The sequence below is a fragment of the Centrocercus urophasianus genome, unplaced genomic scaffold (genome assembly GCF_019232065.1).
Source record: "Centrocercus urophasianus isolate 14NV4802_14NV808 unplaced genomic scaffold, USGS_Curo_1.0 seq_20, whole genome shotgun sequence".
NCBI classification, from domain to species: Eukaryota; Metazoa; Chordata; class Aves; order Galliformes; family Phasianidae; genus Centrocercus; species Centrocercus urophasianus.
In genome coordinates, this window is record NW_024884756.1 from 11,660,362 (window position 1) to 11,674,650 (window position 14,289).

Genomic DNA, 14,289 nt, shown 5'->3' on the forward strand with positions numbered 1-14,289 from the left:
ACTCCATTTTACCCTTGGCATTATAACGGCCATTCTCCGCACTTAATAAGTATGTAAAATACTTGTTCTACAGTTAGCTGAAGGGGAAGGCAAGCACTGTAGCCTTCCAGCACTCAAGTTACTCTTCTTCCAGGCATGCAACAAAGATCATTCATAAGAGAGAAGTGAATTCATCAGAAAATGCTTTCTGAATTGCACGGTATAAGAATTGGAAATAGAGCCTGAAACGAAGGCATTTGACTACAGCAAAAGAGACCTGAGATGGGTAGTAGGAAAAGCTTTCTGGATGTTTTGAGTGTTGAGAATTGTGGAATCCCTGTGGTGAGAAGTTTTTAAGCAAGTCTGTCAGTTGGATGGGCTGTAGCAGGAAGAGTAGACTGGAGGGTTACATATCCAGCCCTATTTTCTTCAGTCATTGATAGTTCTTTCAAAAGCATATTTCTCATGTGCTCTGGAGGTGCTGGTGATTACTGGGTATTTAGTCCTCCTCCACAAAGCTCCCATCGATAGAATTTGGAGAGGGGTGAACACGGTGATGAATCTAAGCCATTCTGTTCTGAAGTTTTTTATTTTTTCATTCAGTGCAGGAAGTATGTTCTCTGTGATACTCAAGGCAAGGCTGAAGCTTACCTTGAGCTTGTTAGCAAATGCTGCATTAAAAACTGGCTGTCTGTGAAGGGATAAAAGGGAAACAACCAGGAACATGAAGAAATCTTGACTGTGGAAGATGGTGGAAAGCTGTGTACTGTTTGTTGACTACTCCTTCCAATAACTTCTTATAATACTCCTACTCCTTCCAATAACAGGCATTCTTGTGGCGCTAACCCCAGTAATTAAAGGACTCTGTGTCCCTTCCGTGTATGGAATTGGAGAGAGTGAATGAACTTCATGTCTACCACCCCTTCTGTTTTCTCTGTGCCTCTTGGCCTTTTCATGTCTCTTTGTGTTGCATAAGTGCCTCTTGGCAAATTGTCTCTGTGTTTCAGACAGAGGCAAGTGTGCGTCTGGCCTTGAGAAATAATCATAAATTTTATTCTGTCAGGAAGAGAGGCCAGGACAATCCAGTTGAGATTTGAACCTATAGTTCAAGGTGCTCTAGCAATTTCATATCACTTAACCCATCCCCTCCAGGCAACACTTATGTCTGACATGTAAATCGGACTGGAGAAATAAATGGAACAAATTGCTGGTGCTCCAGAGTAGGGTTATGAGGCAAACCTGTATCTTTAAAGAGAGGGCCTTCCAATAAATGTTATCTGCAGAGAAATACATCAGCTTCTACATAAGTAGTTAATGTTACTGCTTTGGTGTTGGCTTATAAAACAGCTTTATCACCTCTATGACGATAATGATTAACAAGCTGATTTACGAGGGTGGGGTCACAAAGCCATTTGGTGAATTTAGCTTGTCTCACAGTGGCAGTGAGATCTGAGTTTTACAATGTTTTCATCACTTTAACTGGAATACTTAACCCCAATGGTAGGGCTTTTAGACACAGGAGTAGCAACAGATACTGCTCTATAACAAAGGTTTTCCTCCTGCATTTCTAATACATGAGGAAAATATAGGTCCAGTTCAGAGAGTTCTGTCTCTCTTCATGGTTTATTCCCCAGTCATACATCCACAGTGTAGTGACGGTGTTCCTGGTGCCTGTGGTTGTTGGTTGTCCCTTCTGTCTAAGCTCATGGAATGTTACAGGGGTTTGTAGTTTTCCTCCTTGCTCTCAGACTGTAGAAAGTCTGTGTAAAATATCCTTCAGCTGATGATCTCCATTAACTTGCGTCTTAACATAAGAATTACTTTTTTAAACAACTTCTGATTTTGCTTTTATTATTGTATGTTGGAAATTACTTAGGCAAAAAAATATAAACAGTTACATTAATCCAGAAACCTTTGATGTGACACTTTCACCATGGCGCTTTTTAGAATTCAGACTTCTTGGCCTTGGCAGTGTTACATACTGAGCAGAATATTATATCTGAAAGATCAGCAAGCTGCATCCCCTCTGCCACCTGTCTTGACACAGTCTTTATGTAGGTGATTGAAGATACTTACGATCTCCATGCTATGTAAGCGTTTACTACACTTTTTTCTTTTTGAGAAGTTGGTAGAAATGCACGGACGGGATTGGAAGTTTGATGACTCTCACAGAAGTGCACATCATATGGACTCCTGCAGGGATGGAGGTCTTCCTCTTTACCTGTTACTACTTAGCGTGCATTGCTGAAAGGTGCCCTGCCCTCAAAGCAAACACACACTCCCTTGAGAAATGTCTGAAAACTGTACTGCTTTTTTTTTCCTCTTCTCCAGAAAGTTCATCACGTCTGATAGATGGGAGAATTAATTTATGTGGCCATGATGCAAGGGCTGTTTATTTCTGTGGTCCTGGGCTAATAGGTGGGCAAGAGGTTACAGAGGCGGTACTTAAAGTGATAGTGCCTTATTGTTGACTCAGTTTTTCTTTTTTTTCCCCCCCCTACCTCTAATTGAACTTACAGCCCTTGCAATATTATGTCTTTGGGAATAAAACAGGCTGAGTTTAGAGGGGACTTCCATCCTTATCTAATCAGCATTGATTGCTTTCCTGTGACACCCAGGCAGAAACTGCTATTACGTCTTTTCTAATTTAAATAACTGTCACTCAGGATCTGGAGCAAACTCTTAACAAATTATTTTGCATTAGGGCTTTTTTGAATGCTTTTTTTTTTTTTTTTTTTTTTGTCTTTTTCTGTTTTTGCAAACAGAGTTCAGAAAGCTCTAAGTTTAGGTCACCATCTCTGAATTAGAAGGAATTTAGAGATTAATTCTGCCTCTCTACCTTGACCATTCACTTTCTTGGTTTGTTTTTTTTTTTTACTATGAAAATGTTCATATATTGCAACATTGTGCTCAGAACATTGCTCTTCTGTGGGATTAGTTTGTGCAACCCTCCTTCACGCAGGTAAGTATGTTCTCATACAAGCAATCTTTGTTGACCAAAAAGGGAAGTGACTTGATTCCACTCTGCTGTAATGGGCTGGTTTTTTTGCTCCCCTGTAGTGTATTGCAGGGTAGGAAAGTTAAGTTTGAGATTAGGGCTTCAGGGGTAGGGGCTCCAGATGTGGACTTTTATTGGCGTTATGCTCAGCCTGGAAAGCTGGGATAAGAGAGGGAGTTAGGACAGAGCTTGGCGTCTGCTGGGGAAAAGGGAACTGCCTCTGCTCTGGTGCAGGTCAGGCTTAGGGGCTCAGAAAGATGTTGGGAAAGAAGGGGACAGGAATACCTGTGAAAAGTTCTCTCTTGGCAACAACCCTGTTGTATGCACAGTAGGTACTGAGGACAGTTTCTCTCCCTGTGGAGGATGTTGTGACCTGCCCCATTCTTATTCTCTAAAAACAATGACTGCCTGTTGTTTCTGAAAACATCATCTTGATGGAGCAAGGTACATTTAGTCTTTTTATAGGGGAGAATGAGGGAACCTCTAGGGGCTAGCAGCTCTCCTGGTAGTGAAACTTTGATCACACATTGCCCTCATGATCATGCTAATGTGATGTGTCCAAAGGGATTTCAATTTAAACAGTAGCCCCTACTGTCTTTCATCTTCTGTCTTTATGCTGAATCAGGAAAAACATGCCTGTGCATTGTGGCCAAGGCTCATAGCCACTGCCAATACTGTCTGGCCTGCAAGCATTAGGCAGACCCTTTGTTTTCCCTCCTACCTCATTTATATAGAGCTTAATTGTGGTTTACGCTGCTACCCTACCAACCAGTGCCACAAAGATATACACAAATTATTCAAATTATATCAAATTATTTTTATTTGTAAGTTTGTCTTGTATGGAAACCTGCTGTTCAGAAATCATCTAAAATAATTGTCCCAGCACCCTTTTGGCATGTTTTCAGATACTGTGAACCCCACTTTGATTTCTCACTCTGCTGCAGATGTGTCCCTGCCTTACCTCTTGCTTTCCAGTACCACCCAACCTTCTCCAGGACCTCAGCTTTCCTGACCTGCGTGCCAGAGGCTGGGCAGCAGAGCAGGTTGCTGCTTCTGTGGGCTCTCCTGGCTTTTCCTCTCGCATCTGTAGCAGTCCTATTACCTGCAGATATGCTCTTGCTGGTGGGATGCCTCCCTCAAAACATGGAGTTTGTCCTGTTTAGGATTGGAGATGAAATATGTGGTTAGCTGGTGTAAAAAAGCAGTGCCCATTTGCTGTGTCAAATTGTAAGTGCTTTGAGGGCAGGGCCCATCTTTTATGTATGTATGTGTGGGTGTGTATTTTCATACAATTCCTAACATGTGAGACATGAGTCTGTATCTGTAACGTGCAAAGCTACAGCGCTAGCTCAGAAAAATGTTTTCCAGATCCTCCGAGGTAGATAGCAGTTCTGATTTGAATATGAGGGCTTTTCAGAGAGAAAACTTTGGGCCTGTGGCAAAGTATGTTACAGCAGTGGTAAGTTAACTGTAGAAGCATGGCTCTATGTTCAGAATCCTTTTGGGATGGGTTCCTTGACCAGTTTAGGGAGAAGAAGCTATGTTGCACCCTTCATTGATTGATGATCATCTTTCATGCTCAATTTAGGATAATTATATTACTGCCTGTGCTAGAAATAATTTGGATTAGAAAACAGAGCTTACTCTTTGTGTGTGCTGCAGCATCTGTATACAGAAGAAAATCTGAACTCAGCAGCATTTCAGTTTGGTTTAAGCATGATGCTAGAGACAGAAAGTATTTTTAAGCCTTTGCAAGCACATTTTGGGACTGCATTAAGATAGAGGGTTATGTCAGTGAAATTTTTAGTTTCTGTTCCTATAGTCCACTATTAATTTACTAAGTTTTGCACTAAATTTCTGTACTGCTTTTGAGATATAACAGACTGTTCTACAGTGCATAGTATTGTGTGGTTTTACAGTTCCAATTATGTTCTCTAGGTTTTGAAAATCCTAGGAACTTCACAGGATTGCGTGCAGTTTTGGGGAATGTCATTTGTGGGGCCAGCCATTTCCTTCTAGCTCAGATATTGAAAGGATTTGGACTCATAATTCTCATTAGATTAAATGAAGTTAGGTAATTTTGGAGACCTAAATTCTTTCTGAGTGTATCTGATAAACATGAGATGTGGTAAAGAGGTGGGAGTATTGGGGTGGGATTGTGTGAATGGCAACATGTTGTGGTATGGATAAGTAGGATGTGGAACACAAGTACTAGCTCATTTTTGCTGCTCTGCTTTGGTCAGATCCAATACAGCTGTCTTCCAGGTGCACAGGCACTTCCTAGTGATGTGAAATTTTGATTATTTAGTTGGGTTAAGTATGGTCTTGTGGAGTAAACATCCTCCTATACCATTTCTTTTGATGTACTTTTCTGTTCATGGAATGGGGTGCAAATGTTACCAAAGAGAGCTGAAAGGATGGATCGTATACACTACTTTCTAGTTCCAGTAGACCTACTAGCTGCAGGCTGTGAACATGACACTGCAATGTCAGTGCTCCATGTATGAATAATAGCTGCAGTTTTTAGAGACCAAATTGAAAGACTTTCTCTTGCCCTACACCCTTTCATAACCAAAACATATAATTTTCTCATGGTTTGCAATAACAGCCGTTGCAGCTAGGCTAATGGATGAGTTTTCCAGACCTACTGCATACTGCGGAAGAGACTTTCCCGCTGTTGAGCTTGCCAAATGGGCCTGCCAGTGACTTGTAATAGAGTCATTAGGTCTCAGCCTCCACCTGAGAGCTGAATTGCAAGGACCACTTGTGTTTTTACTACAGTGACTCAAGTTATTTTGGATATGCGTGAGAGCTGAACAGCTGCATGTCACCCTCTTCCTTCAGGGCCACAGGCCTGATTTGAAATTTGTTGGACACTCAGCATTTAAAGCATTGCCTACTGTCTTGAAGTTAGGGTTTTCTCCGTTTGTATCTGATCTGCTTATGGAGCAAGCAGGTTAAGAATTTCAGCTTCTTCTGAAAACTGAAATGTTCATGTTAAAGCTTAGGACTGGCTCAAAGTGGACTGAACAGACACGTGCTGAGTTAGACTGCAAGCGAACTGTAGAGTCTCTGTCTTTGAAAGCCTTTAGTAACAGATGTAGCAATAAAGAATGACGCAGATGTTGCTGGATCCACCAAGATGGCCTCTTGAGGATTTTTTCCATGTGATTTTCTTTATATCTACCTGGTGCATTACGTTTTTTTTTTTTTTTAACACAATTCTTTAATCACCTGTATTTCCTTGAGACTTAAGACCTGGTTCCAGCATCAATTTGGAGAATATCCTTATACTCTATCATCATGGTTCTGGCATGTCTGAACTGACCAGCCCTGGGCATCTGGCTGTCATGAGGATGCTTAGTCACAGGAGAAGGTTTGACAGTGCTCCTTTCCGAAAGCTATAAAAACAGTGGAAGTGGTACCATGAAACTTCTCCTGGGGATGAGAAATAGAAATATCCCCTTTTGCTTGCTGAGTTAAACAGAGATTAGGGTTTTATTAGGTAGAAACATGAATGACAAAGTTGTTTCCTGTACACAGCCTTGAAGTCTCTGATGAAGTAAAATGACACGAAATTTGCAGATGCTAAAAATAGTGGTAATATCAGTTTGATGTTGCATTTTGTCATCCTCCTATAATACAGTAAAATTGCCTGTAATTCACATTGTAAAATCGACATGCAGAGTTCTTTGAAGACAGGATCTTCATTGTGTGTCTGCAGTGGCCAGAGTAACAAACCAACCCACTACATTGCTATGGCAGGCCATACAAATAAATAAATAAGGATGAATAGGACCATCTCCTTGGGGGCTATCAATCCATCTTGGTTAGAATTTGAGCTCTTCAGCACAGGAAATCTTTGTGCTTTGTACAGTCTTAAATTTGCCCCTGGTGCTTAAGATAGTAATAGATTATGTTAATTTGTACATTACATTATGTAAAATGTGAATTTAATCCAGAGATTTAACACTGAAGTCCTTGCTGACAGTGACATTATTACAGGTTTATAGAATTTACTTGCGGCTCTGTTTTCAGCCTAGCATTTTAACTGAGCTCTTACAGCCTGTCAGAGGTGATTGCTGTAGTGTGAAAGTGCTTTGGAAAATATGTATGAACTGTGGTTTACTTATTATCATTGTATGCATATTTCATCTGTTACTACTAAATGGGTCATTGCAGCAGTGTCACCAGCTGGGTAGCTTCACTGTTTCTTTCCTCCTGTTTCCTGAATGCTATCAATTTTGTGTCTTTCCCCTATTCCCCACTTGTTTGATTTTCTGACCCTCTGTAGCTCTGCAGGCTACAAGCAGAAAAAAATATTTCTTCAAAATGAAAAACAAAACCCATCCTGAGGGAGCTAAAATAGTGTCTGCCCATCTGTTATAAGGTTAGAAATATCACTACCTTGAACTATGGCTCCATTTGCAGCATTGTTTATATTTTACTTGAAGGGGATATTCCTACACCAGGATGCAATAGGAACGTCATTTTTCCTCTAGCATGAGCAGATGTCCTATCTGCAATACTAGCAATAACAATGTTGCTTCCTGTTGTTGCTGTTAACAGGCTTGAGCTGAAAGCAAAGGACGCACAGCCAGTGCCATCAGCATCAATGCTGCCTGCGCACCTTTTTTGCACTCCTTAACAGTTGATGTCTTAGCTAGTGGGCAGGATACTGCCCTAGAGCACAGATTTATTTCCTTGCTGCTTGACGCAGGAGAGGAATGCTTCTGAAACCTCTGCTGTTCTTCTCTGCCTTGACCTTTGCTTTCTCAAGATCGTTTATACTAAACCCGTTTACAAGTTGTATGTTACATACTGAAGGAAAAGGCGCCTGAAGTGAATATGACACATATTTAAGTGTAAATGTCCCTACTCTTAGTCTCCAGGGCACAGCGCTGTGTAAACCTTCAAACAGCAATTAGTGCATTCTTTTTCTTTTTTTCTTTTTTACAGGAGGTCACTATCAAATCTCATGACACATTTCTATCACTAACCTGGCAGGCTGCCATTCAGACCACAGGAAGTCCAGGAGTAAAGAGTATACACTTAGAGCCTTATTCCATCTTCATTATTTCAGACACCAGCAGAATTCTTTAAAGTCTCTGGAGACTCAATGTGAATGGAAAGTATTTTGCCTGAATAGTACCCCTTATAGAGACATTGTCACTGAATCACAAATTTAGATGAGTGTTGTGGCTAGTGGTTTAATCTATACTACATGCCAGTTTTTTGGGGTTTTTTTCACACAAACACAGGCAGTGCTAATCAGTTCTAATGGCCTACCGGGGTTGTCTGGCAGTGAGAGACTTCTTGATTTTGAAAGCAGGACACTGGAGGGGAAAAAAAAAATACTTCCTCCTATTCCAGAGTTTATCTGAGAACGTATTCACATTGACAGTGAGGGAAATAATGTATATTAATGACTTTCAATGGGAAATACAACCTTACTAAAGTAGGTAAGGATTCTGTGCATGAAAAATGTGCAAAAAAAAAAAAGACTGTACATTGGAAGTAAAGGAGCAGAGACAAAGCTGTGCTTTGTGCATAAAAATTAACAGGAATTGAAAATCATACTTTGGAAGTCAGTGTCCGTAGCTGTTGGTTAGATGATAATGTGGAACCTTAAGTTCTTTTCCTATATATTTTTCTGTGCTGCAGCATGTGAATGCATTGTTGCACTTCAAATGGTTGCTAGTCTTGTCTGTCACTGCCATATAGGGACTTAAAGAGATGGTGCCTTTTCCTCTCTTTCACATTTGAATCATTGCCAGTTCAATGGCTGCTGCTGTCACTTGTGTTTTCGTGGAACTATAACAGTTGTGAAAATATTTTATTGTTATTTTATTGAGCTGTACATAGCTGTGTTTCTGTATTAATGTTTTTTCAGTCTTTCAGGACGTTCTGGTCATTTTTATGTATTCATACAATGTCATCCTTATTTCAGGTTATTGAAGGAAAGCTGGCTCCTTTCTTGGGGAAGGTGATCAAGTTTGCCACCTCTCATGTGTATAGCTGCAGTCTCTGTAGTCAAAAGGGATTCATCTGTGAGATTTGTAACAATGGAGAAATCCTTTACCCCTTTGAAGATATTTCTACAAGCAGGTACTGCAATTAAATTAACATTTGATTCACCTAACGTATCCTTGTGGATTCTCAGCCTTATGATGTCTTTTTTAAATAACTGGGGTCTGGATTTGACTAATTCACATTCCCACGCAGCTGCACAAGCTCCTGGCCCAGAGAGGCCACAGTCTTGGAAGTAGATAGGGAGAACTACTTCCCAAAGTAAGTTTCAGAGCAGCTGCTTGAGATGGGAAGATTCCCCAGAAGGATCACATCGTGTGATTTATTTGAAGATTTCTGAGTTTGCAAAGTGTCTTAAAACACTAAATGGATTCTCTGGTGTGATCATAGGCATCTTTTCACTACCTGATGTCACTGGGCCCATGATGTACTGGGATTGTGTGTTGTAAAGCAGTACCCATTTATCTGGAACGTTTCCTCTGTGAAATGTTATGGGTAATTCTTCATTTTCACTGTGCACACTCCTCTTTGTATGTATGCAAGTTTTTTTTGTTGTTGTTTTTTTCGTTTTGGTTTTCCCCTTCCTTTAATGACAGCTCTTCTCAGGTAGTTACATAATATGTGTAAGTATGTGCCCAGCCCTAGATTAAATCCACGAACATTTATTTCATCTTAAATGGAGTACTGGATGCCAGATTAGGGGCAGGAGTTGTATGGAAGATCTTAAAGCAAAATGCAGGATATCAGTGTAGACTCAGCAGTGCAGCAGTATTACTATTCTTTTGCAAACGTATCTCAGATTTTAAGTAAAGGGGGACTTTTTTTTAACTCAGCAGAAGACTGTATCTGACAGCAGCACATTCCTCCACAGATAAATACTTTTTGGTTGTTTCAAAAATAGCCATTTTAATTTGTTCTCCAAAGAGTTCCACTGGAAAGAAGAGAGAAAAAAAAAAAAAGGAAAGGCCACCTTTGGAAACAATCAGGAGCAGCCTCTTAAAAGGGTTTCCTTAGGAATCTGATTCCCCTGTGCGTACAAAGATGTTAAATTACAAGTAGCCAAGGACTCCTCTTTGGGGGTTTTCAGCCTGACCTGACTTTCAATGACTGTTTGCACATTCTTTCTCCAGATTCTCATTCTTCGAAATGCATTGACAAAGCTGGGAGCATAAACTATACAAGGTGTGCAGCTGAGCTCTATAAACAGTTTTCTGTAAAGAATGTGTGTGAGGGTGCTTGGTGAGATAGGCTGAGTTAAAAAGAGACTAGGATATAAAAAGCATCAGAGGCTTATTAAGAGTATATAAAAGGCAATTAAAGATTGATGAGAAAATGTAAGAGCATTTGAGAAGACAAGTTTACCTGAAGTATCTGTGTGATCTGCCTGGGTATTTTTGGTCACAAAAACATTGTTGGATATATATTGTTTCCATACCCTTCAGCTGAGATAAGTCTTACTTTGCAATTACAACTTTAAAACCTTCAAAATAGTATTTGCCAGTAGTCCAGTGAAAGCCAAAAGAAGCTGCTGTAGCTCCTGTTTTTATGTGAATTAGAAACCAGAAAGGACATTTATTCATGTTTCACAAATGTGGTTGATGTCATGCCAAAGACAACATCTTCTTTAGTGATTTTAATTGAAACACAGTCGGCATGAATGGTTCTTCGATATTTCTCTTTCTTGTTTTGTCAGAGGTCATTTTACTTGCTTCTTTTGTACTCCTTATTGCTAAACCTTTTGTCCTTAGCATTTTCTGTTTCCCTTTGTTAGCTTTTTCATTGTATTACTACTCATGTGGGCACATGCACATCTGTGAAGCTAACCAGATTATGACAATCCCATATTTTCACTCTTTTCTGCCTTTAGGCTAGAGACAAGTCGTAATGACAAAGGAGCTTGTGCATGTTACTGTGCAACTTCATCATTGCAAAGCACTGAAGGAAAGGCCCGGAAAGAATTTTCACATCTGTAGCCATCTTACACAGATCAGAGAGGTTTTGTAGTCAGTGCTCAGGTATAACATGGGAAGGCTGGTTAGACATAGGAAAAGGTCTCGGTTTCCTGGAATTGCTGTCTGCAGCATAGTACTCACATTTTACACTCAGGACTGCCTGGACTTGGAATTACCCTGGTTGTAGCTGCTGAGTTAAAGAAGAAAGAGCAGCAGAGCTCTGAAGACTCTCTTTCCACGCTTTCACGATTTAGTCACTCACTTCTGAACATTCTGCTAATTCTACCAGCAAACTGGGCTCTTGGTTTGGAAATATTTGAAAGTGGGTACAGCTTTTCTAAACTTCACTTCTGTGTTGCACGTTTGAATAGGGAGGTCAGTTTGTGTGTTTGTCTGTGTTGAGCTGACGTTTGTTTTCCTGGCTACTTCCCTTAATTTCTTTACTCTTTGGAGAAAAGAGTGGCAGCTGTCAGAGAGGCTAGTGCCATTCTGAGGTGGTTTTCAGATGACTGTTACCTTTCCATCTTTGTGGTGTCTTAGGTCACCTTCGAGAGTTCATTTCTTTCCAAAGCCTTTCTCGCAGTTTCAGTCTTCAGTAGGAATTTATTTAGTCTTCAGTAGGAATTTATGAAGGATGGGTCTTCTTTAGATATGTGTATCTCAGAGAAAAGGGGGGGCCCCTCTTGAGGGCTGGAGTTTCTCGTTGGTCAGGTTATTTGCTTTAAAAGTAATTTTTGTCAGTCCCTGAGCAAACAGAGTGAATACCTGGGTTATGTGCTCCTCAGGGTTTGAATACACATATATTACATACCCTTCTCTCACTAATCAGCATGACACATTCCTTTGTTGGCAGAGGTTCCAAAATAAACACAATCAGTTCACTTAATTAGCGTGTCTGTGGGCTGTGCTTGTCAGACTCTTTACATCCTGCTCAACAATACAGAGCAACAGTTTGCTGCCTTGAATGTAAGGGTGGGCTCACAAAGTCATAAGCTTTCTAATGATATTTCCTTTCTGTGGCTTTTCTTGGGAGGTGGCCATTCTGCACAGAGCTTAATGAAAGCCTTGATTCAGTAGTTAAACTATTTATTTTTTTTTGTAAATTGGCCCATCCTTTTGGATGCCTCTTCTTATCTGATTCCTCTGTCTTCACTTTCCTCCTTTGTCTTTCTTTCAAGTATTTATATGAATTCATCTAGATTCTTCCTAAATTTCAAAAATTATGCTTCTTTCTGAAGACCTTTACATCGTAAAGTCTATATTTAAAGCCTACTGAGTTAATTATGCATTTCAAGGAGCAAATAGCCAGCTAATGTAAACTCTCAACATTTCTGGATGTTGATTGCTGGTGTTCTGGCAACTTTAACAATCAGAGCATCAACCTCCTGTTTCATGTCTTCAACTAAATTTGCCTCAGGCTAAAATTTTCCAAATAAACTTATTTATTCCTACTGTATTCCAAATTTTATTTTTACAGATGTTGTGAAATGAGCTTAAATATTTCGGGTTATAAACATGTTTATTAGAGCAGTTGAGCACTACCCCTCAAGTTTTCCTAGTATTGGTCATTCTTCATTAATGTAGTGTGTCTTAAAATAAAAAGTAATGGTAGAACGGGAAAAAAAAACTGCTTAGTGCTATAGTTGTTTATGATATGTAGCCCCATTTGTTTTACCTAGAACATTCTTTAACAAGGGTTATATCTTAAAGAATAATGAGAAAAATACCATTGGAATGAGAATGGAATTATTCATTATTATAATTTTCTGTCTAATTAAATAATTGGGTAATTATGGTTAAGATTATTATGTGCTACTCAGTTAATAAAGTTATGCTCTTGCCCGAGTGCTGCCGTCCTAGTGACTACCCTCATAGGTAACGCATTGTATTTCACTGGCAAATCTACTCACTTGGTTAAGGCCTGGCAAGTCAATTCCTTGCCTTTTATGTTCTGCCTCTGGATGCACATGAACGAAGGAGAGTGGTTCTTTTGTGTTTGTATTCATTTATCAAGGCTAAGCTGTTTTTGCTTTGTGAAATTAATTTGTTCTGAAGATCAGTTAAGACATGTAGCCCTTTAAAGATACAAACCAGAAGACCCAAGTTTAAAATAGATGTGCCACAGAACAGGCTTAACTATATGAACCAGGATGCCTCTATAATCTTTGGCCACCATCCTGTTAAGACCTATGAATGTACTTAACTTACATGTAGCAAAAAGTCCTACTAAGGGCTCTGGGGCTGTGTCTACATTTATACACATGCCACAGTTTTTGCAAGGCTGCAGCTAACTGTGTTGCAGATGCTGTATTGCTGGACAAAATCAGCTCTGAGCATTTGTGAGAAAGGTAGATAGTAGGTGAAGAGATTGACATATACAGCACAGGGCATTTCCAGAAGATACCTGGGCAGAAGTGCAGGGTATCATTTGAAGTACATCATTTTCCCTATTGCTTTGGTGTGTTTTGTGCTAGACAGCCCTTCTCTAGACCCAGTTCCCTTGAGGTGTGCTAGTGTTTTAGTACTTGTTTTGTGAAAGAGCTAAATTCACTGGATGTTGATAGTGTAAAAAGCTTATTCAAAGTATCCTGAAGGGATCTGCTCGGCATAAAGAAATGTAGGCATCAAAGCAGGTGCTAAATTATCTGCATGATGTAATTTCTGTTGAATCTGTCAAAATGGGCTAAAATCTGCTGGACCAAATCTGATTTTTGTCTGAGCAGATCATTGCAGTAACTTTATCTAAAATGCATTACAAGAAAGAATATACAGGCTTTTTCATAGAGCATTGTATTTTGGATCTAGATTAGCTTTAGAGATCAGTTTTTCCTGCCTTGTGTCAGATTAGTGTGAATTAGAAGGTTCTGCATAAAAGCAGGCACTTAATTTCAAGCAAGAAGGCCTCTGCAGTGCTACCTGCTGCACTTTCCCCCATCTAGGCATGGCAGCCATCTCACTTCCTGTTTCTGCTTTATGACTGCCGTCCTGTGCCTTCTTCCTTGTTCTAGATTTCCCACTTGCTGTTCAGGACCTTCTAATTTCCTCTTCCTTCCTCATGCAGAATTCCCTTTTGAGGTAGACCTTCGCCATCTTGCGAGCAAGGTTCTTTGTATATCAGACACCAACTTTTCAAATACCCCTGAAAGTCAACATTACAGCTTTTAAGTGCTTGGAAATTCTAAGATTACTTTAAGAATTTAAGTTCCTTTTTTTCCATCTAAGGTCCAGATAGATGTGTCTTCAGCATTACTGCAGAGCCATGAAATCTTAAGTGCATTTGCCTTTTTCTTAATAAAAGCAAAAATCCTAACTTAATCACAAGATTTCAAG

At 39.8% G+C, this 14,289-nt stretch overlaps 1 protein-coding gene across 9 annotated transcripts in view; it reads left to right on the plus strand.

The window, feature by feature from the left end:
* The window catches only part of PLEKHM3 (pleckstrin homology domain containing M3), a 106,306-nt gene that overhangs the window by 77,997 nt on the left and 14,020 nt on the right, over positions 1-14,289 (plus strand). For all 9 annotated transcript variants that reach the window (XM_042822309.1, XM_042822308.1, XM_042822305.1 and 6 more), the window contains one exon: positions 8,928-9,085. In XM_042822309.1, the coding sequence (XP_042678243.1) occupies positions 8,928-9,085 (158 nt within the window). The remainder of the gene's footprint in view (positions 1-8,927; positions 9,086-14,289) is intronic.